The sequence below is a fragment of the Lolium rigidum genome, chromosome 6 (assembly GCF_022539505.1).
Source record: "Lolium rigidum isolate FL_2022 chromosome 6, APGP_CSIRO_Lrig_0.1, whole genome shotgun sequence".
Lineage (NCBI taxonomy): Eukaryota > Viridiplantae > Streptophyta > Magnoliopsida > Poales > Poaceae > Lolium > Lolium rigidum.
Genome location: NC_061513.1, coordinates 75,372,618 through 75,400,121, shown reverse-complemented (window position 1 = coordinate 75,400,121; position 27,504 = coordinate 75,372,618). Strand labels below are relative to the sequence as shown.

Sequence of the window (27,504 nt, the reverse complement as noted above, 5' to 3'; positions counted from 1 at the left end):
CCAGACAACCTACTCTATCTACTATCTTCTGCTTTGTCCGCGAGTAGTACTCCTTGTTGCCACCAGGCTAGAAATCAAGGCCCTGCCACCAGGCTGTCTGCTACGTCACACAACACATCCCAGCACTCTAGTGAGATGGAGTACATGGACTAGTGCACACCATGCCCAGCACCACCCGCGCATTGCTCTTCGCCATCCCAGCACTCTAAATATAGACACGACAGTTCAGATGGCGTACAATGTTGGAAATAGAAATGCATACGCTGAATAGGTGTCTCCAAGAAAAGAGAAATACAAGTACAGTACAACAAACGGTTCGGTATGGGTACTTTTACAAAGTACTCGAAACAAGGTAAAGGTACATGCCACGCGCATACACACACAGTGTGCTGTCCGGGCGATATACAACAACAACTGAAATTGTCTGAATTAACCAACAGCAGAAGCTAATTTAAACTAAGTAATTAACTTGCGAAGAGGTGCTCCGGCGAACTGTCTCACGGTCTCACTCGAATCTATTGAGGTTAAGAGTAACCTCGTCTTCGGACGGCGTCAGGAACTCCCTCGAGGCCATCTGGACGACGTCGTCGTCCGGGTCGCTGCTGCCACCGGCGCTGCTCGGCCCCGTCTCGCTGTCGTAATGGCCGACACCGTGGGCCATTTGGGAGGATCGGCCCTCGAACTCCACGTTCCTCGCCGGGTTCTGATCAGCAATGGGGAACAGGTTGAGGTTCGTGCATGCAGCCTGCAGGTGCTCTTGAGGGCTGAACATCAGCGGAAACGCCGGCGCTGGGAGTGGCTCTTGCAGTCCATAGTGCAGGTTGTTGTAAGGTGGGAAGGTCGACGAGTGGTAGAATCGCTCCTGCATCTCCCCGCCGTAGGCGTTGAGGTCCGGCAACGAAGGCGTGTTCAGGTTCATCGTACCTCCATAGGACGATGATCTTGCCGCGTTGGCCGGTTGGAGGTACAGCCCCATCCCGGGTGGGCTGGAGCCGGTCATTCCATGTGCCGCGCAATGTGGATCGGCTGGATCGCCGTACCCAATGCCGGACGGCGGCGAGGACACCGTCGGTGGCGCCGTGGGCTGGGTCGCCGGAGTGTTGCCGCGGATGTACTCCTCAAGGAGGGTAAGCTGGCCCGGGCCGGCTTGTTCACTCTTCTTCTTCTTCAGTCGGCGCTTCGACTTGAGGCTTCGCTTTGTGGCATTCCAGTGGTTCTTGACGGAGTTCTCCGATCGGCCGGGGAGGCACCTTGCAATCGCAGACCAACGGTTTCCGTAGACCTTGTGCGCCTCGATCAGGACCTTGTCATCATCCTCGGTCCAGATGTTCTCCTTCTGGAATGTGATTATGTGAAGCAAAGTCAATAATATCCCCAAATGATCGGCATATACAGAAAGCGTACATGAATACTGCATATACTCTGAAAATATTAGTGCATTACTGGCATATTTGTTCAGAAATGTAAATTTGGGACTTTAAGATCCAAATTTGCACTATCAAAGAAATGTATGAACCATATCTGATCTAAACATTACGATCCATACAGGTAGAAATGTATGAAAACATCTTCATTGAACAACTATGAATATCGAATTAGAAAAAGATAAATAGTCACTCCCCTATAGAAACTAGAATATCATAGCTAATACCGTGAGGTACAGAGGCCACTGTATTTTCCCCGTTTTGAAAATAATAATAGTAGGGAGTAGGGAGTATAAATATTCTTTAGAATTCAGTAGAAGAGAATCACTAACCTCGTAAGAGATAGTCTCTATCAATTCATATAGTAGAAAAGTATTAACAATGTCACGAGGAAAGTCACGCCAAATGAACATATAATGCTTGACTAATTGTATGAAATTTAGGTCGAATGGAGACATCGGGCCAACCAGGAGCACCGCCAAACAAAACATACTAACCAGCACAACAAACCAATCATGAGACATCCACACCGATAAGGTGTACCTCCCCTAACGCCACCCGCCACCGTTAACGTCACGACAAGGCTAGTCAAGGAACTCGTGACATTCAGCAGCGGAAACATTAAATGTGACATATATATAATGAGGAGCACAATTATTATAATTTCTACTCATCTATTTTTCTCCAGTTATACGGTGAGCACAGATTCGGCGGCGCGGGTCCAAAAAATTGAGTGTCCAGCACATGCAATGGAACATTCTTAGCTGTTTTCAACTATTGATTTGATCCCTGATATTGGTCTTCTTCTCATATCCCAGAGAAAATCGAATCATAGGATGATCTATTGAGACATGAACATATTTCAGACTGTTACGCACTACAGAAATTGTACAAAATGTAATGGGCTAAACATTTTGCCATTTTCTCACCTTATTCTCTTCCTAAGTGCGATCAATTAGTGGCCTTGATGAAGAAATTGAAGTACTATGAATACTGACTAGCTAATAGTATGGGGACAATCAGTGGCGTAGCTAGTATGCACAAGTCAGGAGGCAACGCCCCCCAACTTAATTTGATAGATTAACCGAATAAATTTTTTTTGAGAAATTTCTGCCCGAACAGCGACACCGGATCACGTAGCTAGAGTACATCAGGAGCAGCGCCAAACAAAACATACTAACTGGTACAACAGACCAATTAGGACACATGCACACCGATAAGGTATACATTCGCTAACGCAACCGCCAGCTACGTCATCGTTAACGTCGCGACAAGGCTACTCACGGAGCCCATGACATAACGAATCCAAAAACATTAAATGTGACATGTATACTGAGGTGTGCAATTATTCAAATTTGTACATTCCACGACGCGGGAAACCTTGAATTGCGCTCCCCAAAAAATGATAGTGTATATGTGTGAGTGAGGCGGGGGACGGGGGAGACACCGACCACCCAACTTATGGACTACCTAATAGTGTGAGGAGGATCAGTGGCGTAGAGGTAGTTGTGCATTATGCACAAGTCAGGGGCCACCAGCCTCAAATTTGATGGATTTACCGAAGGAAAAAATTACAAGATTTGGAAGAGAAACATTAGAGCATTTTACCCGAATGACGACACCGGTCCACCTGTCTAGAGTACATAAGAGCACCGCCAAACAAAACATACTAACCGGCACAACGGACCAATCACAACATATGCACACCTACAAGGTATACCTTCGCCAACGCCACCGCCAGCTACGTCATCGCTAATGTCACAACAAGGATACCCAAGGAGCCCATGACGTTTGGAATCCGAAAACATTAAAGGTAATATATATATAATTAGGTGCGCAATTATTCGAATTCCTAGCCTGCTCTTCTATTTTGCTCCAATTATACCCCGATTGCAGTATACCTTGTAGGTTTGGCGGCACGGGAAACCTTTAATTGCACAAAAATACGTTTTTTTAGAGCTGCTAAAAAAAGGTGTGTGTAAACACACGCAACGGAGCATTCTTATACTTAGCCTTTTTTTCACTATTAATTTAGTTCCTTATAATGGACTTCTTCTCACATGTCAAAACAAATGGAATTATAGGATGAGACAAAACAATAGGCTAAAAATATTTCAGACAGCTTTTTCCCATCTTATATTGGCATTTTGCTCCCATCTTATAATGGCTTTTTCACTGTTAATTTAGTCCTTAAAAAAATTAATTTAGTCCCTTATATTGAGACAAAACAATGGGCTAAACAAATTGCAGACGGTTGTACACTAGCAACTGTACACAAAGACAAAGTAATGGGCTAAACATTTGACCATTTTCTCTCCTTGATCTATTCCCAAGGGCCACGGACAAATTTACTCGTGCGATCAATTAGAGGCCTTGATGTAGAAATTGGCGCTCTTAATGATTAAAATGAAGTCACGCAACATGACTAACTATTAACTCCGGCGTTAATACCCACTCCCGAATTGTACGACCAGTGGTCAGCATACTTGGAAGTAAAATTAAACCTAAAGGAAATCTAGACTTGAAAATCATACAGATCTATGAAGATTTCCCCTAATTAAACCAAGATAAGGCAGTAAGCTTCGATGCATCGAGGAAGTGAGCATACCCTGAGGTCGGGGCGCAGGTGATTCGTCCATCTCTCACGGCACTGCTTCCCGATCCGGCCCGGGAGGTGGTGCGCAATCGCCGCCCATTTCCGGTCTCCAAGTTCCGCCACCATCTTCTTGAGAATTCTGCGAACAAGAAAGCACATTAATTCGATATGGATCAATCGAGCACAAAACCAAGCATGCGAGCAGCGAGATCTCGAGCTGCTCCAAAAAAGCAAATCAGAATCAGCTGTTTCACGTACTCGTCCTCTTCATCCGTCCACACTCCTCTGCACGGCGCGACCGGTCCGGCGTGCGTCAGTGCAGGCATCTGCTCCCCACCAGCAGCCGGGATCTCCACGGGAACAGCCGGCGGAGCGCCGTAGCCGGCGGCCTGGAGCGCCCCCTCCGGCATGACGAAGGCGGAAGGGGGCATGCCGATGCCGGAAACGAGGAATCCCATGTCGGGGACTCCGGCCGCAGCGCTGCCGGGGTGTTGGAAGTGGGGGAAACCATGGACAGAGCTCGCGAAGTACCTACCGTAAGGCTCGCCCGCCATGGCCGCCGCCGCCGCCAGCTCCTGGTTGAAAAACAGGTCCCCCGACGCCATCGGCTCGGGTGGAGGTCGGAAGCAAGGACTGGAAGCAGGAAGGGGGTTGGGGTTTGGGAGGGATCGGATGAGCGAGAGAGGAACAGACTGACAGCAGAGAGAAGAAGGGGCGTCGCTGTCCTGACAAAGGAACAGGGCCCCGCATCATATAGAGCGGAAATTGCTGCGTCAGCCGTTCATCTCTGTCCCCCCTTCCATCTAACGGTCACAAACCATCCTCGAGTATGACGTTCCAAGTACACATTTTCCACAGCGGTTCACAGGAGACTCAGTATCGGCCGTCAGATCACATCTACGGTCAGGCCTCTCTCTGTAGCCCATGTAGACCGGGCGTACCCAGGTTATCAAGGAGAGTGGCTGTGGCACACTGGGCCCGGGTTGTCGGTACGCGACCTTGCTGGATCGGACGCCAGTGTAGGTGGATGACGAGTTTGTTACAGCTGACACGCGAGCTCTGCCTGCGATGCATACAAGCGTCCAACTCTCCGTATGTCCGTATGCGCGTAAATACTCTCGCCAGTGGAGTGCTAAAGTTTGGGGTGCTTGAAATATAGTGTAATTAACGGGGGGACGCATGCAAATAAATCGGCTGCTTGCGGCATTCCATAAACATTTGTAGTCATCTAGAATGACTCATTCTTGTATTCGGTGGCATAGTACCAAATTGAAGCACGAAAGCCTAGGTCTCCACGAAAAGGAATTACCTTAGTGCAACTGTAATCCCTCTTTGGTGGTTTGAGTTAATTCTGTGTAATTTAACAACAAATTTAGAAATAGAAACGAGAACGAAAAAGATTAACGATGCCCTGGTTGTGAGATAGGGCGCATACACAAGATGGTACCACGAGAATTTCCTCATTGATCGCGGCCTAGAACAATGTACATCCCTCATATTGTAGTCCATGAAAAGTTTTAGTACATTTTTTAATGGAAATTACTGCTTTTGCAGAAAGGTTTGCTAAGTCTTGTTTTACTATGTCAATTGATCATTTAAATGTCCAATAGTGTTAAGCGTTTAGTGCAACAAATGAATATTTTGTGCTGATTCCTACCAAGGAGTACATCAAGACAAAGTGATACTTGAATCTTGTTGATTTCAAATACCCCATAAGTTGCAAATATCAAGAAATGAGCGGATCAAACGTGCCCTTACTTTATCTAGGAGAGGCACAAATTAGAAGGTGAAACTAGTTATTTTTGTGTTTTATTGAAATATATTATTGTGACATTATTACATAACTAGGATGAGCAACGAAACAGCATGATGCCGTTCTTCGCTTAATTGCTAATGGGGACACAATCTCTCTAGATCTTGAAGGGAAACAACTTTTGCGCCAATTAAGTGGAGATTCGCACGGCAAGGTGAGCGGAAACCGGTATATTATTGCCGATGTCCTATTCGCATACATTCCGGTATAATCGACATCACGAAGTATCGGTGCACCGTTATTCTGTCGTGTAGGTATTAAAGCGCGTGCTACAAAAGAAAAGAGAAACGGGAGATGATGTTTGCAAAGACAACCCTATAATATCAAAAATAGAAAAGGGGGACTAAGCTTTAGATACACAGTTTTAAGTCACTTTTGGACGGTGAAAAACTCCAGGTGATATGCTCGTGACATGTAGTGTGTAAATCATGTATTAAGGAGGTGGACACGCGTCCTGAGCCAGACAAGGAGGAAACACAAGGAGCACACACGGGGGCGACGCTGGTCACTGAAAGAAAGAGAAAAGGCATAACCTCACACCAAAAACAGCCAAAAAGCAGGAAGAGAAGCGGACACAACAGACTGTAAAATGTCCTGGCTAAGCAACCTCCCATTTCCTCTTCACTGAGACGCAACATAATCCTTTGTTTGGGCCAAATACTGGAGCAAATGCATGTCCGGCCCGAAGGGGATACGCCAAGAATAAAACGTTTCTGTGGGCTTAGTTGTATTCTATGAGAAGGATTGGATCGGACCTAAGGCCCATCGTTTGGCCAAACCTTATGATAGACAGATTTCTGCAAGATATGGGCTTTAAACGACAAGAGATCGCAATTAGAAACTTATTTTGATGGCTAGATTGCTTCAGGCCCAGAAGATTTGTAGTGGCTTGGAACAGGAGTGTTTTTGTTTCCTTAGTACGGCCATGAAACTTTAACCTGTCGAGAACCAACCTGTAGTTGGGTGGTTAGGAGGGTAGTGGCATTCCTAGAAGAACAAAGTTTAGATCTTAGATTTGATACTTTGGTGTCTCATTAAAAAGCAGATATTCTTCAGTGGGAGACGATGTTTCCCTCGTCAGCGAAGCGCTCGTGGTGACTTCGTCATTCTCAAGACCCATCAGATCAATTTTTTGGACTTCGTCTCTCGAAGATGCTCATAGGGTAGGGTGTGCGTGCGTACATTCATAGGGGTGAGTGTATGTACGTTTGTATGAGCGTCCGCATCCGTTCTAAGTTTCGAAAAAAAACTTTAACCTCGTCGCTAGGCCTTGGCGCTAGCTTCCCATTTCTTTGTCGCCTCGGACTATAAATAGGTGGTCACTGATATTGAAGAAAGTACCCTCGGAAAATATGGAGTGGTGAAGACTGAAATCAAGGCGCGACCTTCATAATTTCTTGAGTGCAAGTTTACTTTCGAGAGTAGAGCTTCTAATTTCAAAGTCCACAGCTTAGCTAGATATGTGCAGATGTGCTATCTTATGGAGTTGGCGGCCACATGTGTTTAGACACTCCCTACTCTACAAATATCCTTGTGAACATTATTATTGATGAATAAAGTCTAGTTAGTTGTCTCAAAGGAAAGTACGGCCATGAAACAAAGAGGGTTCAGTACAGTCATACTAACCCTGCAGTGAGAGGCTACACATAATTCGATGTGTACATTCCTTCTCACATACTGTATATATCAATCTTCAGCTAAACATAATTCGATGTGTACATTCCTTCTCGCCCAGTTAAAAGAACACATAAATCGTCGAAGCATCTTCTACTAGGAAATCAAATCTTCTAGGAATTCGCACATTCCTTTCATTCAAATCCCAAGATGAGATCTGTAATCATGTACTCCTATGCGGTGGTACTCCCATACATGGACGCCATGATAATGGCGCTCAAACAAGTTGTAGCAAATCAGCTTCAAAAGAAGAAATTTTCAAGGCGATTAGGGGGGGGGGGGGGGCATACTCTATCAACATCAATCTCGATAAATCAAAGCATGTACGTACACATGGGATTATGTAATGCCGCTGTTTTGCCCCTCTGTCCATTGTCATCATCCCATTGCTGCTTACTAATCTACACTGGTCCGAGCCCCACCGCGCCGTGGTTTCTTCCTCTTGTCCAGAGAAAATTACAAAAACCACCACATATCGAGCAGATGTTTCAAAAAACCACCACTATACGAAAATGTTTCAAAAACCACCACTCTAAGGCTAACAAGTAACAAAAAGCACTGATCCTTGTCTAACACTGGTCTAATGACGAAACTGACATCTAGAGCCCACTGTCAGGCTGACGTGGCTGTAAAAAACGGTCAACGAAAGCCATAGATGAAGGGTTGCAAAATTTTGGGTTTTTTGTAAGTTATCATGGGGCCCACTGTCAGTCATCTCTCTCCTTGTTTCTTCTCCCTTTCGACCCCTTCTTCTCTCGTCCACGGGACCTAAATTTCCGGCACCATCGAGCGACGCCGGCACGTCCGCACAGGTAGGAGTCCGGGCAGGACCGGCACCGGCGAACACGGGACAGGGAGGCGTCACACCGTCCGCTATGCCAAAGAGCCCGCACGGGATGGAGGCCGAGAAGCGCCGGCGGCGCGGCCGCCGGCAGCGCCGCACGAGGAAGCATCCTCGCCGCCCGCGATTACGGCCGAGACCACACGAGCGAGGAGGAGATCCGGCTCCGGCAAAGGGCGGGCGTGGCCGAGCTCCAGCTCCGGCGAGGCGGTCGCGACGGGCATGGCGAGCTCCGGCTCCGGCGAGGGGCGGGCGGCCGCGGCGAGCTCCGGATCGGCGGGGGCGGGCGGCCGCGGCGAGCTTATTCTGCGGCAAGGGGCGGCCGCGACCGGCCGCGGCGAGCTCCGGCTTGGGCAGGGCGGGCGCGTCGCGGCGAGCGCCGGCTCCGGCAAGGGGCGGCCGCGGCGAGCTTCGCTCCGGCAAGGGACCGAGCAAGGGGACGGAACCGGGGGTCGCGAGGGCGGCGCCGTTGCGGAGACCGGAGCCGGAGAGGCGGGATTTGCTACCACCGCGCCGCCGTCGATCTCGGCACGAGCGCCGCCGTCGATCTCAGCACGAGCGCCGCCGTCGATCCGCGAGCACGGGCGTCCACCGTCGTCCGCCGAGCTACGAGCGTGGGCTGCCGCTGCGCACGCGGGATGGCCGCCGCCGCTGGCTCCTCTTCGATGGCATCCGGCGAGAGGCCACGACGCCGCCGCGGGAGGCCACGACGTCGCGGCGAGATCCCACGATGGTCTCGGGCTCGCACGGTCAACGTGTGGGTCCCACAAAAATTATAGGAGAAGTAGAAAAATAAAAAAGAGAAAAGTAATGCTATCTGACAAGTGGGTCCCACTGTAATTTATAAATAAGCCCAAAGTTAGAACCAATATATGGAGCTCCTCTCTTTCTCATTAATCAGTTGCCACATCAGCATGCCAGCGGGATCCACATGTCAGTCAGGCCATTAAACCAGCATTAGAGACGAGTCAGTGCTATATGTTGCGTGTTACCCGTAGAGTGGTGGTTTTTTGAAAATTTTCTGAATAGTGGTTGCTTTTTGAAACCACTGCCTGATATGTGGTGGTTTTTTGTAATTTTCTCTCTTGTCCATGACTCGAAGCCGTGGATCCTACCAGATCTTTCCGCGGATCACAGTAGCAGACCAGATCGATCAAGCAAGGTACTCGACTACATCAAGTGCTCAAGGCCAGTGTCTCGATCGCCGTGATCAAGAACAGCAGTTCAGAATAAGTTCAGGAGCAACCATACACATCGCAGGTGGCCCAGGGCATGTGCCGATCGCAACGCAAGCTCGACCCGACAGTACGTACATACGCTCGACGACTGACCAGGCACCTGGAGGTCGCATCCGCCGTACACGTCTTGATCGGAACCGTCTCGGGGCTACTGTTGGTTGATGGAGTTCGATTATTAATTCAAGTGGCGATGTTGTATTCATGGAAGCTGGTCATGGCGGCATGGCCCCGGCCGGCCGGCTTTGGCTTCTCGCCGTTGTTGCATCCATCAACGCATGGTAGCGTCAGTCTCCAGCATGGCCGCGCGTTGGGCCTCAGAGCTATCATGCTATTGAGTTATAGGAAAAAGAAGTCCCTCGATCTCTCTTGCATGTACTGTTTGTCGGCAAGAAGGACATTGGCACAGAAGGTTCTGTTGTATTCTGATGTTTGGATCAGGCATATCAGTTGAGGAGAAAGCGCCTATGAACCATGGAACCGGAACCAGTGACTGATCGATCAGGCCGGTAGAAGATCGAGACAGTTAGGTTTCTCGTCAACTCTGGACTTCACAACAACGAGGTAGTCCAAAGACTGTTGCCGTGAGCGGTGACACCGGTCGTCGCACGGTTAGAGCCATGCTGATCCCCGTGAAATTCAGGTGACTTTAGTACTCGTGAACGTGATGGTTCAGAAAGGGCATTTCAACTAGAGATGAGCTTCTTGTGATGTCTGGGATTACTGTATTGTCAATCAGAATTCAGAAACATCCCACTGCAGCTCATACCCACTAATTTCGGAACATCAAGTTCGTTTCTGCGTATTGTGTGCAGCTATAATGGGATTATTACAATGGTACATCATCATGCTTGGACGGATAGAGTGCGCACAGAGGACAGATGATGACGAATTTATTGCTTGTTATAGAATGGGCACACTTTGTTCAAAGATACAAAAATGGGCGCATGATGGTGAGCGTTCCGTCAGGCGACCAAACCAATGAGCAGTATCAAGGAATGGTTTTATGGTGATCCATCATCACCGACAGAGCAGAGTATATATGGAGAGAAAACACAAAAACACTGGTGGCGTAAAGTTTTACATGTGGCGGCATATGTTGAAATATGTTGCACATCGACTAAAACCGCAGAAATTTCAGATGCAACTCACTTGAAACAAAAAAAATCTTAGTTGCAACCTGTGTGCTACTCTGGGGATTGGATGAATCACGACACAATCAGATAGTTTAGGAGTGGACAAAACCAAAACTTTAAGCACTCACCTTTGTAGCTTTCTTAACAAACATATGAACTTGATATTCAGAACCAATCTCTATACTACTTGGGGATGGTATTTTGGCACCCGGGAGCGTATGCTCCGTGTTTTAAAATTTCTTTTTAAATGCACTTTTGAAATGTCGAAAAATTTGGACACAAAATTTAATGCGTACATCTTAAAATTCTACACGCTCACAAAGTCGTTCCACAGAAAACCGACTTTTTTCGTGTCATGTGTAGAATAGATAGATTTTATTGTAAAAATAAGTTGTCTATGTGATTTTTTTGTCCTTTTTACACAAGTTACAAAAATATTGTTTTTTTCGTGAAACTTGATGTACGCACATAGAAATGTTGATATGTAAGCGTGACTTGCCAGTCATACCGTTTGTACAGGGGTGTAGAGGTGAGATACACGGGGGTAGGGTATCGAGCCTCCCTCGGTCAAGGATCTTATATCGCCATCTCAAAAGAGTAAGGTCGGCGGCGGCCCGACGGAGCACCACACTCGCCGTGGAGGATTTGGCATTGAAGACAAGATCATTCTGCACCTTCCAAAGAGACCACAAGATCATCGCGAGGCCGGAGTGCCGGATGTGCGTCACCGTCCCGGGAGGAGGAGGCGGCTCCCGGAAGGAGAAGGAGCCCACGGGTATGGGGGTACCCAGCCGGTCCCAAACCTCCGCAGCAACGGTACGGTCGAAGAAGAGGTGTCTCCTCGGTCTCCGGGAGAGGGCAAGCAGCCGCAAACGGCCGATGGCGCACAGCTCTTGGCGAAGAGGTTGGCCCGCGTGCTGAGCCTCGTCGATGTCGGCGAGGTACGAGAATATCCGGACCTTGGCAGGCAGCCTAAGCCCCCGAACGTGCACGCCGACGCGTCCCGGGCGTGCGTGGGGGAGAGCATAGGGTATGCCTCACGGGTACCGGACGGTGGAGCCGACGGATTGTCGATGTAGCGGAGGTCCCGCCCGGCCGGAGAGGACAGAGGAGCGCACAATGTCCCGTACCTCCATGAGGTCGCGCTCGGCGGCGGCGGTGAGGTAGGGCTGGAGCGAGAAGCCCGAGGAGATTGCCACATCCACCGAAGCATGCGGCCGGGTGACATGTGAGAAGATGATGGGGTACCGCTCGGCGAGGGCTTGTCCGTAAGCCACTTGTCGACCTAGAAGGCGGTAGAGGTACCACTCACGAGAGTGGCGCGAGTAATAGCACGGTATAGCGGGAGGCACTCCGCCACGATTTTGTCGAGGAAGGAGGGTGAAGCGATGGGATTTTTCATGAGTAGAAAAAAATAGCCAATACAAAAACTGACGAAGGAAAGCTATATTTTAGGGGAGTGGTGTTTTGGAACATGGGAGCATATGCTCTCTATATTTTGAAATGCATCTTACACATATTTTAAATTTCAAAAAAACTGAAACAAAAAATTCACACGTACATCTTCACGTGCCACGTGCTCACAAAGTTGTTTCATAAAAAATGAACTTATCATGTGAGGTGTGTAAAAAAGACAAAATTCAGTGCCGAAACAATGCTTTTCACAGGATAAGTTTTCTCTTTTTTACATAGGCCACAAAAAAATTTATTTTTTCGTGAAACTTGACGCATACACATATATTATGGAGATGTACATGTAGAATTTTTTGTCAAAATTTTTTCACACTTCAAAATATGTTTTGTTGGTAGAGGGAGCATACGCACCCGGGAGCCGAATTGAATTTCTGATATTTTAGAGTATAGAGTACGGATTTTGAAGTTCTATGCATGTAAAGACACCTGAAAAGGCAGCAATTTAGTAAACTAATTTGCTCCCGTACGGTTTGCTGAAAGATACTAATTGAAACACAGATTGCACTAGCCTAAATGTGTACATGTTTGAACAAATCCTTCGAGTTACCACTCTACAAGTGTTTCAGTCCTTGTTTACACGAGAATTGAATTATGTTTGAATGGTTAGAAGGACAGTGACACTCTCAATCTATTAGAGTTTAACCCTCAGGTTTGATATTTTGGTGTCTCATAAAGACCGAATATTCTTTAGTGGGAGTCGACGTTTACGTCAATAGCGAGGCATCTGTGATGACTTCATCAATCTCAAGACCCGTTGAATTGGTTTCTTAGACTCATTCTCTCAAAAGTGCTCGCATGGATTGAATGTGATTTCATATGGGTGAGTGTATGTACGTATTTATGAGCACCTACATACATCATACTCCCTCTCTCACAGTTTATAGAGAGAATTCCTTATTTGACACTACTTCTAAATATGATTCCTTATTTGGCCCTGGAAAATTTTGACTTCCCTCTTTGACACCAAGTGTAAATTTTGGTTCCCTATATGGCACTACCGTTGGTTCTGTTAGATCGTTCCGTCAACATTTTATCAGCTGGACCAAAAGACCCCTCGGTTAGTCATAGCTTTGCAAATAGAAAAAAAAAATCGACCGAACCTTTCTCTGCCCCACCCGACCCTGTCTCTCTGACCAAAACTCCTCCCAACCTGAACGCTAGCGCTCGCAGCGGCGGCGGCCTGCTAGCTCGCAATGGCGGTTGTGGGCTGCTGCAGCGGAGGCAGCATGGATCAAGTGGTGGCGGCGGTCGGTGACGGGGCAAGCTCATCGGCGGAGCCGCGGAGGGCGGCCATGACGTCCGGATGGCGACCCAGGCGCGGGGCCGAGGGCGGCCAGGACGATGCTCCGGACGGCGACCAAGTCGCGGCGGAGGATGGACAAGGTGGGGCTGCGGCGGTGGGCAGCCTAGGCTGGCGGCGGCAGGCGAGAACGACTCGGCTGCAGGTCGGGACATGGAGCCAATGCGGGGCTCTCCGGCACGGTTGGACATGGATTCTGCCACGTTCTTCAGAAATAGCCTGACCGTGCCGCGACCTGTCACCTGTGCGACAGCGAGCCCTATTCTGAAAGGCCTGCAAAATATTTTGTTCTGTACATAGTTTCGTTGCTCTCCATTCTCAGCGATCAATTCCAAAACGTGAAGTACAGTTCCAAAACTGCTTTGCCGTGCATGCAAATTAGCGTTTGTTTTGCCATACTATAGTGGCGTTTGTTTTGTAAACACTTTTTGTCATATTATGCAGCAGGGGCAAAAATGTAATTGCAGGTCTCCAATTAACACCGTTAGTTCTTAAAATGTACTAGAGTGTCATATAGTGAACCAAAATTTACACCTAGTGTCAAATAGGGAAGCTAAAAATTTCAAGTGTCAAATAAGGAATCATATTCAAAAGTAGTGTCAAATAAGGAATTCTCTCCAGTTTATAAGGCACGCGCGTATCACTAGGTCGCAAATTTGATCAAGTTAGCATTAGTTATATGTTATAAAAATTATATCATTAGAAAGTTCAGATGTTCTATTTTCTAATGATATAATTTTTGTATTATATAATTTAAATTATATAGGTTAAATTGATGATCTAGGGGTACGCGTACGTCTAATAAACTCGTGAAGGAGGGAGTGCTTGTGTTTTGCAAAAGAAAAATCCTTGTTCACATGTCCAAATTCCCAGACCCCGTAACACAAGAACTCTACCGGCACGAATTCTCATTTCTGAAGATCTTCCCAGAGTGCTCCTAGGTGTTGTTTGTCTTAAGTGCCCTCTTTTCAAACTCTAAACTATTTTTGGGCCCCTAAAATACTTTATACTTTCACGTTCTTCGGTTCAAAATAATTGTCGAAAATGGATATATCTAAACACAAAAATATGTCTAGATACATCTAATTAAAAAATTATATTAAACCGGAGAGTGTGTGACCCTTTGTAGTCACTAGTAGAAAAAGGCCTTCAATCCCAACCCATTAGTCCCCAAATATTTTGACCCGGGACTAATGGGTCTTTAGTCCCGGTTGCTGTGGTGAACCGAGACTAATGCTCGGGGCAACCGGGACTAAAGGGCTACGGTGGGCTGCGGCCAGGGCAAGAACCTTTAATCCCGGTTGGGGAGTCCCTGTTGGTGTCCCCAACCAGGATTACAGTTTTTTCCTGATTTTTGGCACGCACCTCCACCTCCCTTGGGATCGCCTTTTTTAGCACTGTAAAATAGAAAATTCAAAAAAATAAAATGTTTTCAGATTCTTGTATGTTATGCAACCTAGTATTAGGGAAAATTAACAAATTTGAATTTTGACTTTTTTTGCAAAAAAGTTTTGAAAAATGGTAAAACCGCAATAACTTTTGCATACGACGTCGGAAAAAAACGTATAATATATCAAAATCATCGTGGGTTTACCCGGTTAGCCAATTTTTAGATTCTCAAAATTCCAAATAAAAATACAAAAGCGAGGAAGATTTTAGTTTTTGCTATATATTACGGATTTTTTATTTTTTTATTTTTTTTAAACCTAAAATTAATAATTGCATCCTGCATAAAGATTACTATCATTTTTACCCAATTTTTAGATTTTCAAATTTTTAGGTTTTAGGTTTGGAAAAAATATTTAATTAATTAATAAAATTAAAAATAATACAAATTAAAAAGTTAATGTTTATTTATTTATGCAAGAGTATTATTACATCATTACTTTTGTTTATTAAAAGAATTATTTGAAATTCAAACAATAAAGAAATGTGACATCGATCAACATGTTAATAGGATTGATATGATACTACTATCACATACATGCACGCGAAGCACTTGGATGCGGAACGGGGTGGAACTCAGAAGTTAAGCGTGCTAGTGCTAGAGTAGTGGGAGGATGAGTGACCGAGCGGGAAGTTTGACCACGAGTATGTAATTTGACTAGAGATAAGTGTAGTTAGAGATAGAGACTAAACTATGCAAATAACTGAAATAGTAGAAATTCTGGAAAAAAAAAGAGGGAGTGAAAAATAATTAGAAACCTAAATGAATTAAAAAAATTAACTCGAAATAGCCTTTAGTCCCGGTTCGTGTTACAAACCGGGACTAAAGGTCCTTCGCCCCGGCGCATGCCAGCCGCCCACGTGGCGGGGCATTTAGTCCCGGTTCAGTAAGCAACCGGGAGTAAAGGGAGGGCCTTTAGTCGCGCATAATTAGTCCCGGTTGCGCAACCGGGATTAATGGCTCTTGCGAAACTATTAACCTGAAATGGAGGACACACCAATTTGGGCGGATTTTTTTTTTAAAAAGATTATGCTAAAATTGGCTAAGTCATTTGAATTTAGCCATGCGTCTCTTTGCAAACTAGCCAATCTAAATGACACGATCTAGCCATAAGTCATTTCAATCTAGCCAGCCCTGTCATGTACTTTAGTTAAATCATCTAACATAGCGTAACCACAAAAAAAACATAATGTTGAAGAAAAGAATAAAGGGACGAGAAGTGGTTTAAAATTTGCCATTTGGACAAAGAAAAGCTCTGCTTCTAGGCATGAAATGCCTTCTGTTTCGGTTGATTTCTTCAGGTTGAGAGAGAGAAGGTTGGTGCAGATTTTTCCAGTGGAGATATTCCAATCATCTTGATCGCTCACCTGCACAATTTACAATGCTGCAGATTGCTGATCTGTACTGTTGTAATCCTGCCATATGACGACAGACTAGGCTCACATCACCACTTTCCACGACACACTGCTACCACAAGCATGCACCGCCATGGAGCGACACGCGACGCCAATGGACGGCCACGTACGTACGGTGCTCCGGGACCCGTCGCCGGCGCAACCGACAAATCCGTGGAGCCGCGAGCCCGATCTACCACATCCCCCGCGCTCTCCGCCGTTTCCGGCCAACTGCCCCCGCTCGCCGGATTTCCAGAAATGGGAAGAGGCGGCGACAAGCCGCCGACCACCGCGGCATGCGCCGGCGTTCGCCGGCGTTGCACTTGCACCTCTTCTCCGATCCCCCAGTAAACGAGCACGTCGCGAGCAGCGAGATCAAGAAACAAGGCGAAGTAAAAACAAGGGATTCGTCTCTGTGTGGTGTTTCTGTAACTCTGTATCATCAGGTGCACTTTGTAAGCAAAGCATAAGCATTGCTTCGTTTCATGGCTGCCCAAGCACATGTGAGGAAGGAGAAGTGCGTGGACTTGCTGAGGTCGTGGAGTAAAAAAATCCTCTATCTCTACAACAACAACTATACTCTTTCTTGGTCCGTCTTCTCTTCTGGGACGCATCGACGTACGGGGCGGTGGTGCTGGATCTCGCGCGCGCGCGCGTCAGTCGAGGGGGTAGCACGTGTCCTCGCCGCCCGTGTTCCAGAGGAAGTGCGCGTACGCCGCCGCGTGGTGCCCGTTGCTGGGCTCGGCGGCGATGGCCTCCTGGTACGTCTCCTCCGCCGCCGCCAGGTCGTTGCGCGCCTTCCACAGGAACGCCGCGTACCACCCCAGCGTCTCCGCGTCCGCCGGCTCCGCCTGCACCGCCCGCTGGAAGTAGTGCTCCGCCCTGCATGCGTCTGTCAGGTCAGCCGCGGTAAAAAAAAAATCTCGACGATGTCATTCTGTCGAACGGGTTGCGGCACCCACCGGTCGTGGTCGCGCTGCACCAGGTACAGGAACTGCGCGAAGTTGGCGAGCAGCAGCGCGTTGCCGGGCTCCTCGGACACGGCCATCTCGTACCGCTGCTCGGTCCTGGCGTACTCGGCGACGTCCTCCGTGTCCAGCCTCGCCTCCACCGGCGCCACCAGCTGCCCCAGGATGTCCGGGTCCATCAGGGCCTCCACCCGCACGCTCGCCTGCATCTTTGTCGCCTCGTCGGCGATCCTCCTCCAGATGGCCAGCTCGTCCTCCGTCTCCTCCGCGCCAGCGGCCCCCAGCGGCGTCGCCTGCGACACTTCCTGCTCCTCAGGCAGCACCGCGCCGCTCTGCCGGTACGCGGACTCGTCCGACCGGTCGTCGCCGGTGGCCCCGGCGACCGGCCGCGCCTTCCCGCCGCCCCCGCTGTTCCCGTCCACCGAGGGCGTGGTGCGGCCAATAGACAGCGTGTTCAGCGAGACGGTGCCGTCGAACAGCTGATCAGGAAGGGACGACTCGTGCTCCATGTGCTGGGCATCGAGCACCGCGACGGCCGCCACGGTCGGCAGGGGAGGCGGGAGGCTGCCGGCCATCGCGATGTGGCCGCCCATGGAGTGCACGGTGAAGTTGGCGAGGAGGAGCATGACGGAGACCATGAGGGCCGGGGTTCCCGCGAAGATGTGCTGGAACAGCCACACGAAGGAGGCGTCCATCTCGGCGTGCACGCGCGCCAGCACGCTCTGCATGTCCTCGTAGAAGACCGCCTGCCGCATCTGCAGCGCGAAGCTCTGCAGCTCCCGGATGATGAGCACCATGGACGAGAAGGCGCGCCCCACGGCGCCGCGCCCGGACTCGCCGGCGCGGTCCACCAGCCGCTCGTCCCACCGCCCGCCACGCTGCTGCTTCTTGCGCTTGAGCATCCGTAGAGACAGCGGCAGGCCGACGCTGCTCGCGGTACGCTCCACGCTCGCCGGCCACCCGCAGCCCCCCGCGCCCGGGTGCAGCCCCACGGCCAGCTCCTGGATCCTCCGCAGGAACTCCTCGTCGTCCCCGCCGTGGCTCCCCACGCTGTCGATGCTGGCGCTGAGCGCGCGCGTCACCGTCGGGCGCCGGCGCGCGATGCCGACGCTCCAGCTCGCCAGCGATGACGAGGACGACTGGGCTCTCGACAGCCTCGTGCAGCGGCCACCGCCAAGAACGGCAGGACGCGACGAGGTCGCGATGGTTGACGACGAAGGGGACGCCGGGGAGGAGGAGGGGGATGCGACCTGAATGGCGCCCATGTGTCACGCCGCAACCTCACGCCCGGCCACCACCGGAACGACGGTTGGGAAATGGCCCCGCAGCTCCACAACGGCGAGAGGCTAAATGCAAATGGGAGAAGAAATGGAATGGAGGGAGGGGAATCGAACGAGCGGTGGCCTTAATTCAGGATCCGGGTCAACCTTCCTCAGGGCGCTCGTGAAGCGAGCGATCTAGCACCTTCGTTACGGCGAGTCGGTGACCACCGTGGCGGAATGGAAACGATATTTTCAACCGGACTTAATATAGAAACACCGCCCAAAATTAGCGATCTCTCCTCTAGACGCAAATGGAAATGGTCGAGGAAGAACGAGAGGGAATGCAAGTGGCAGGTATAGCAAGTGAAGAGGGAGGAGCGGTGGGAGAAGACGAAGAGCGTGTTCCGTCTAGTGTGTAGTGTAGCGTGGGCAGGCCATGGTATTTATTTCCTGCCACCCAGTGCGTGGGTGTGCTCGGAGAATCTGCAGAGCTGACCACCGTCTCTCTCTCTTCTGTACGGCAGCACTCGCTTATCAGTCGGCATCAACGTGTGTGCAGGCTGTGGTGTGGCCATCCTGATTTTCTATATATTTTTAAACGTTTTTTCTAATCATATATTTATTCATTTATGGCGGGTACTTATACTACCTCCATCCCAAGACCAAGACTTAAGGTCTATATTAAATTTAACTAAATTTTTATAAAAAATCATTAACATCTCAAATACAAAATTAATATTATTAGATCGATAATGAAATATATTTTCATGTGCTATCTACAAAATATCATATTTATTGATAAATTATTCTAAATTTTTGGTCAAGCAGTACTTGCTTTGACTTTTCCAAAAAAATATAAGCCTTAAGCGTTGGGATGGAGGTAGTATTGGACAACAAGCATTTGTAACAATTGTGTCAAAGAAAATAATTTAGAGATCTCTTTGTATGCTTTGGACAACAAGGGTTTTTATATATACTCATCCATGAGAGTGGAAAAATGGAGGCCGAGCTACATGCAACTCTTTATTTTAAAAATTTAGAAATTATATTTTATATTTCAAAAAATTATGAAAAAAAATCCTGGATGAACCCAATGATCGTATCTACAAACATGTAAACTCTCGATGTGAAATTCTTAATAGTTTAGGCGATAAAAAAATAACAAATGTGTGGATCTAATAAAAGTGAATAGTGCACATTTCAAAACTACAAAACTTGTCAATTTTTGTCATTTTTGTGTAGTTTACAATACAAAGAATTTCACATTAAGATTTTGAACGTTTGTAGATTTCCTCATAGTATACATTCAGGATTTTTTAGATTTTTTAAAAACTTAAAACTATGATATTCGTTTTTTAAAAATAAAGAACTACATGTAGCTCGGTCTAAGTTTGCAGTTTTCCCTCGTACATGTCTTAATTGTTACTAGAATGTACTTAGAATACAAAACATGTGGACCGCGTGGCGCATGGTTTGGCGCAATTAGGAGAAAAGGGCAAATCTGGTGTAATTTGTGACTCTTTTCCTGCTTCTCGGGATGCAAGGAAACTACATGTAACAACTCGATCTTACTTTTGGTTGAACTCATTATCAGTAAAATCTAAACGACTTTAAATTGGATTCCATGATCTCTATCGGCAGAGTAGAACATATGTTTCATTTGATTATTTGGGGTCATCTGCTTTCATCTGCACTGTGTCATTTAAATTTCTAATATGAACTATAAACTTATTGTTTAAAATTGCTTTATCTTCAGGGACAAAGCTAGAAATTTTTGGCACTGGGTCAGCTCTAACTTTTTTTTACTAGTGTCATGCTCTATAATTATTCCTATTTAACATTAATTAGTGAAGGATTTGCTAATATCCATTGGTGTCAGCTGACACCATTGCCTACAAGGGAGCTCCGTCCCTTTTTATCCTTGTTACCAATTAATCATGCTCTAGGACCGTGTTGTGCTTGGGTGACTTGGTGCAGGTAATGGGCATAATTTTGGTTTGAACTATTGAGTTAACGCTTTTTTCATTCAAAAGTGCCCATCTTACGAAAACTTTCGTTGGCACATGCAATAAAATTTCACAATGAACAAACAAATAATTGAACAACACCAACTCGCAAGGACAAGAGCAAGATTTAAAGATATTATACGTGTTGATACCTCTCAAACAATTTCATATAAGTTACAACTACACTAGACAATCCTATTATACAAATATCTATCAAGATATTAGCAAGAAGCCACGTTCTAGAATCCTCTATCAACATATTAAAATAAAACTAAATTGTACACATTACATCGCAGTATAATATATTTAACTGGCACATTATTCAGGTAAAATATGTGATTTTTAATGCTTCAAATAGATTTAGAAAAAATTCAGTTCAGAAGATTTTCGCTAAACCATTTGTTTATAATTAACATATTTTCTCATAAATAATATGTTTTGTTGGTGTAGAACACTAAACATTAAGTTATAGTATTACACACATAATGAAGTGGTTAGAGTTATTGTGTACGATGAACGTTATAGTTAGATAACATGCTAAAAGTCATGCCCAATATTTTTTTTTTGACTGGGTGATACACTTATCTATAAGAAGCAAAAGTGCTTAGTATAAATAGGTGCTAGCATGCCAAATTTGGTATTGGGATTGTGACACCAATCCCACTAGACAGGGCCCCCAAATGAAAGGGCACTGTCAGGCCTCTTCGTCAGCAACTCACAACAGCAAGTGTTTCTTCAGTTAGTGAATGGATGGGATCCATTCCATCAGATCCAATGGCTCTCTTTGTAATCATTAGTTAAGTGTACTTATGAACTTAATGATCTCTTCATCAGAGCTTCCCAACCCACGAAGGCCCTGACAGGCACTCAACCCATATGTATATAGACATCGGAAATCTAAAAATAGGAAAACAAAAATCAAACAAACTAGGACAACCTGCACGACAATAGTGAGGACTGAAAATGATTGCCAAATTCATATTGGACAACAAGCATTTGTAATAATTATATCAAAGAAAATAATTAAGAAGACTCTTTGTATGCTTACAGTCAATTATGTATTCTCATAGATTATTGTTACTAGAATGTAGAATATAAATCATGCCCTTGTTCTCCCAAGCCATTTTATATGCAATAAAAATACATGTAACAACTTGATCTCACTTTTTTTGAATTAATTGTCTAGTAAAAGCTAAACGACTTTAAATTGGATCTCAGGGTCTCTATCAGCAGAGTAGAACATATGTTACATTAGGTTACTTGAGAACATCATCTTCCGTACGCATAGTGTCATTTAAATTTCTAATATAAATTTGATGGGATATGCCCATGGGGGCTCATCACCTTTCCCACTCGCCGACTGAAGAAAAGGAATCTTTTCCCGCTTATAATCTTAGATCGCCATGGACTCGCCGCCTATCGCAAGAGGGAGTACAAAAACCCTAAAGGGTACTTTATGATAGCTGGTTTATAATTTGTGAGCTAGCGTTACCCTTCGCGAGGTGCTAGCAGAATGGGTGGTGCAGGCTGCTACGTCGCGCTGGCGATGGAGAGTAGGGATGTGTGGATGCATGCAGGAAGTTATTCGGGAGTTCATCATCAACAGCAGCTCTCCTTTGATGGACGGCGGCCGTCCTGCTGCTGATCTTAATGGTTGTAAGGCAGCTGCTCCCTCCCTGGTCGCTGGAGACCGGCTTGTACCTTCAATCTATTTGCTGGCGACAGCATATGTTCTACCTCCAGGCCTTTGTGCCGAGTTGGAGGCTCTTCGGCTCCGATGCAATATGCTCCCGCCGCAACAACCATAGTGGCCAAATCCCGGGTGGTGTTGTGGTTGATTGTCATCGGAAGCTTCAGCGAGGAATTGATGGACAAGGAGGCGGAACAAGAATTGTACATGATTGCTTTTCTATTTTGTTTTAGGGTCTTTCGTGCAAAATTCAAGGGTCAACTAGTTGATATCTTTGTTTGTAAGGTCCTTTGTGTAAAATGTACTCCACTGTAGATGAACTAATGCAGCTGAAGATGTTATATACGCGGCTGTCTGTAAATTTCGTTTCGTGATTAGCGAGTGGGACGATACTTTTTTTCATTTTGAACCGTGTGGTACGATTTGTTAATTATATACGCGGCTGTCTGATTATAGACCAACGGAGTAAAGTTCTTCTGAAGATGTTATACTACGCGGTTGTCTGTAAATTTTGTTTCGTGATTAGCGAGTGGGACGATACATTTTTTCCCTTCGAACCGTCTGGTACGATTTGTTACGTACGCGTGGTTAAATTCTTAAGGACAAAGGAAGAACGAGAACCTCCGTTCACGTGCCATTGCCTCCGGCGGATGGTGGCGCTGCCAATGTGAAGCCTCGAGGCTCTGCACCCTCCGGCCGCCGTCACACACGTGTCCGCCACCAAGCCGCCGTGGCAATCGATCGCCAGACTGCACCGGACAGGTCGCCCACGCTCACATGGACTCATCTGCACAGTGCACAAGTGGTGATATGGGTCGGGGTCGCGTTTTAGTGCTTCGAAGCATACAGTAGAAAGAATAAGATCACGTGCTGTTTTGTTTTGTTCGTTGGGTTTTTTTATTCAGAGTTCCAGCTTTCTAGCCTATCTTTCTGGAAAGAATGATACCAGAGAATTATGTAAACAAATTAAGAAAAGGTATATAAACGTATTAGGAAAACTATATAAATGTATTAAAAAAATGAAAAGACATATTTTTTCTTGTTTTTAAAATGCTTATGGTGTGGTGTCGCATAAAAAGGTAAAATATTTTTAGTAGAAGGCGATGTTCTGTTGCTAATGAGACCCTACTATGACTTCGCTAATCTCAAAACTCCTTCATCAGTTTTTTAGACTCAGTCTACTCAACATGAGACTTGGGCTTTATTTTCTTTCAGAACCCACAAGTACTCATCTAGATCATTTTGAAGTTGCTTATGAGCATCTTCTTCACGAAGTTCGTGGCTCATGACAAAAAACTCAGTAAACATGACCGAGACCAGGTGATCAACATCTGCAAAAGAGCCTTTGCTTCTCATACGGCGAACCAACAATCACTCGAGGAGCGCTCACTCTAGACAATTATATTGTGCATGATAAGAAGGGCATTCATTTGGTCGGTCGACCAGGTAAGAGCAAGGTAGCAAAAGTTTTCACACAAATTCCTTTCAAACACCATGTATACTCTAGAATATCATATTTGTATGCCTTTCTATAAGAAATCATGTGCATTATAACTCTCTATTTACTTACATCTTAGGAAAGCGAGCATATGCTCTAGAGACATCCAATAACGTATTTATTAGAGGGTACGCTTTAAGCTTATTGCAAAGATGTTTAAGGATAAGAAAACTGACCGAACACTCACATATCCATTAAGGCTCATATGAGTGTTACATACTATTCTAGGGAGGCGTGCATTTTGCGTTTTCTACTTTTTTTCCTTGTCGAAACTAGGGGACTTGATTTATAAAAGGTCTTCTTGGAAGGCAAAGTAACAAAATTAATTACATGTCATTTTGAAGCAAAGTATTAATTGCTTAATTTTATTTGAAGTATGTTTGTATCCATCTGACTGGATAGCAACATTTTGCCTTAATATTTAGCAAAAGAATTATATTTAAATTTTTATTAAGTGTGATAGAAAACTATAATAGTTATCTTTACAATTTTATGTCGCTTGGGATAAATCAGCTAAGAAGTCCAGACCCATCGAGCGAACAGGTTGTTGGGTATGCACTCAACTTGGATACCATATTAGAGAACGACAGTACAAACATGGACAACATATATGAATGTAAATACGGCAAAGAATAACAGTTAAGCCAACAACATCTTTTGTTTGTTATAACATAGTTGTTGCTGTTAGGGCAATATGCTTGTTGTATTACAGGGGGCCAAAGGCCACAATATATAGTACATGTACATGTGCAAATATGCAGGAAGCCCCCTAGCATATGGGGAAACAACAATATACAGATATATACATCTAACACCCCCCTCCCCCCCTCAAACTCATGGTGGATCCACAACACTGAGTTTGGAGAGTAAGAAGTCATGCTGCGCTCGAGTCTGTGCCTTCGTAAAGAAATCTGCCAACTGCAAATCTGAAGGCACATAATGAACCGCAACAACCTCATCCTGCACCTGAGCACTTGTATAAAAAGCATCAACACCAATATGCTTGGTCAGCTCATGCTTGACCGGATCACGTGCAATACTGATAGCACTTGTACTGTCAGACAAAAGTGGAGTGGGTGTCATAACAGAGACCGCAAAATCTGCAAGCAACCACCGTAACCAGGTCATCTCAGCAATCAACAAAGCCATAGCCCGCAACTCAGCCTCAACGCTCGAACGGGAAACTGCTACCTATTTCTTCGTCTTCCAAGCAACAAGCGAACCACCAAGAAACACACAGTAAGCAGAAAGTGAACAATGATCCGTAGGATCACTCGCCCACGTAGCATCCGAGTAGCACTGGAGTTGGAGAGAGCTGGAACGGGGAAAGAAAAGGCGACGAGTGATCGCGCCACGAAGATAACGAAGAACCCGGAGGAGATGACTGTAGTGAACAGTGGTAGGAGCTGAGACAAACTGACTTAGAATATGAACAGAATAAGAAATATCAGGACGAGTGACAGCAAGATAAACAAGACTCCCAACAAGATGGGGATAACGAGTGGGATCAGGAAGAGGATCACCATCAGTAGGACGAAGCTTAACATTAAGCTTCATAGGAGTATCAACCGTGTGCTCATCCCCAAGAGCAGCACGAGCAAGAAGATCCTGAATGTACTTTTCCTGAGAGATAGAAAAGCCACCGAAGTGGAGGAAACCTCAATGCCAAGAAAATAGCGAAGAGGACCAAGATCAGTCATAAGAAACTGATCGCGAAGACGAGCCTTGACAAAGGCAATATACTCAGGATCATCACCAGTAATGATCATATCATCAACATAGAGAATAAGAAGAGTGCGTCCACGAGAGGAAGTGTGAACAAAAAGTGCTGGATCATGAAAACTAGGAGAGAAACCAGCAGCAGTCACCACAGAGGCGAAACGCTCAAACCAGGCACGAGGGGCCTGTTTCAGACCATAGAGAGAACGTCGAAGACGACAAACCATCCCATCGGGAACAGAATACCCAGGAGGAGGCTGCATGTAAACCTCCTCACTCAACTCGCCATTAAGAAAAGCATTCTGAACATCGAGTCGGGACACGGACCGGCGTCGAACGAAGCAACAGCAAGAAGAGTACGCACAGTGGTCATATGAGCCACATGGGCAAAAGTCTCATCATAGTCACGGCCGTGCTCCTGCTGAAAACCACGAGCCAAAATACGCGCTTTATAGCGCTCAAGAGATCCATCAGAGAGGGTCTTAATTTTGTAGACCCACTTACACGTGATACGACGAACACCAGAAGGGGGAGAAACAAGATCCCAGGTGCCAGTGCGCTCAAGCGCAGCAATCTCCTCAGCCATGGCAAGCTGCCATTCAGGATGACGCTCGGCATCCCGATAAGAAGTCGGCTCGGAGACGACAGAGAGACCATATTGACTAGGAGAGTAACGGGCTGGAGCACGACACTGACGAACAGGCCGTGAAGGAGGGAGCTCATCAGCAGAAGACAACTCATCAGAAGAAAAGGAAGAAGAGACAACATCGGAAGCATCCGAAGCCGGAGAACGGGGAGTACTAGGGGGACTAGACGGAGGAGAGGATGGCGCCGAAGGAGGCCCATCAGAACTAGGAGGAGGAGCAGAAGGGACAGCAGGGGGTGCATCCGGAAAGAGAAGAAAAGAGATATCATCCACCGGGTAAGTACCCGAGGTGGGGTGAGGATAGAAGGGACGCGTCTCATCAAACGTGACGTCACGAGAGATGCGCATCCGACGACCAACAGGGTCCCAACAGCGATAGTCCTTATGCTCATCACTGTATCCGAGAAAAACACACTCAACAGACTGAGCGGTCAGCTTGGTGCGTTCGCGAGGAGGGAGAAGGACATAGCAAAGGCAACCAAATAAACGAAGAGTCGAGTAATCGGGAGAACGACCAGAAAGACGCTCGAGAGGAATGCCACCTTGAAGGGCAGCGAGAAGGCTGAATGTTAATGAGGTAAGTCGACGTAGCGACAGACCTCGGCCCGTAAATGCGGCGGAAGAGAGGAGGCAATCATCATATCACGGGTAGTCTCAAGAATATGATGATGCTTATGCTCGGCGACACCATTTTGAGCATGGGCGCCGGGACACGAGAACTGAGCAAGGGTGCCCTGCTCAGCAAGAAAACCATGCAGGTGCTGGGAGATATACTCTCCTGCAGAATCAACACGAAACACACGAATAGGCGTGGAATACTGAGTACGTACCATGGTTGCAAAGCGCTGATAAATTGAGAGCACCTCACTACGAGAGTGCATAAGAAACAACTAGGTGTAATGTGAAAAATCATCAATAAACAAAATATAGTATCGATGACCCCCTTTCGAAGGAAAGGGAGCCGGACACCAAACATCTGAATGAACTAAATCAAAAGTTCGCTGAGATACAGAGGCACTAGTAGGATAGGGAAGCTGAATCTGTTTACCTAACCTACAACCCTGACACGAATGCAAAGACACATCTCCTGAGACAGACCCCAGAAGACCACTACAAACTAATGACGATAAATGGGAGCCACAGAAGTGACCCAGCCGATGATGCCACTGCTGAAAAGATCCGATGACGAAGCGAGCAACCGTAGCGGAACCGCGGATGAATTGTCGGCAGAAGGAACGCGAAGCCGTCTAACTCCCGCAGCCCCGGGAACTCAAGGCTGCGAGGGTCGAGCTCCAACCAGGGCCCGTGTACGGCAGTCCTGAACAGCACAAGAATCAGCGTCAAGAATGACGCGACAACCGGAATCAGTAAGTTGACTAGCA

General features: G+C 46.7%; 2 protein-coding genes across 2 annotated transcripts; both read right to left on the bottom strand.

Moving 5' to 3' along the window:
- Nucleotides 1-505: 505 nt before the first annotated feature.
- On the bottom strand, nt 506-8,572 carry LOC124662812. The gene is made up of 5 exons (XM_047200605.1): nt 8,401-8,572; nt 4,839-5,083; nt 4,279-4,745; nt 4,033-4,159; nt 506-1,336 (listed from the first exon to the last, which is right to left on the bottom strand). The coding sequence occupies exons 1-5, from the start codon at nt 8,570-8,572 to the stop codon at nt 506-508; spliced, it is 1,842 nt and encodes a 613-aa protein (XP_047056561.1).
- Nucleotides 8,573-16,726: 8,154 nt separating this feature from the next.
- On the bottom strand, nt 16,727-18,989 carry LOC124667428. The gene is made up of 2 exons (XM_047204712.1): nt 17,296-18,989; nt 16,727-17,215 (listed from the first exon to the last, which is right to left on the bottom strand). Exons 1-2 carry the CDS (start codon nt 18,564-18,566, stop codon nt 16,990-16,992), a joined length of 1,497 nt encoding a protein of 498 aa, XP_047060668.1. The 5' UTR covers nt 18,567-18,989; the 3' UTR covers nt 16,727-16,989.
- Between the last annotated feature and the right edge of the window lie 8,515 nt (nt 18,990-27,504).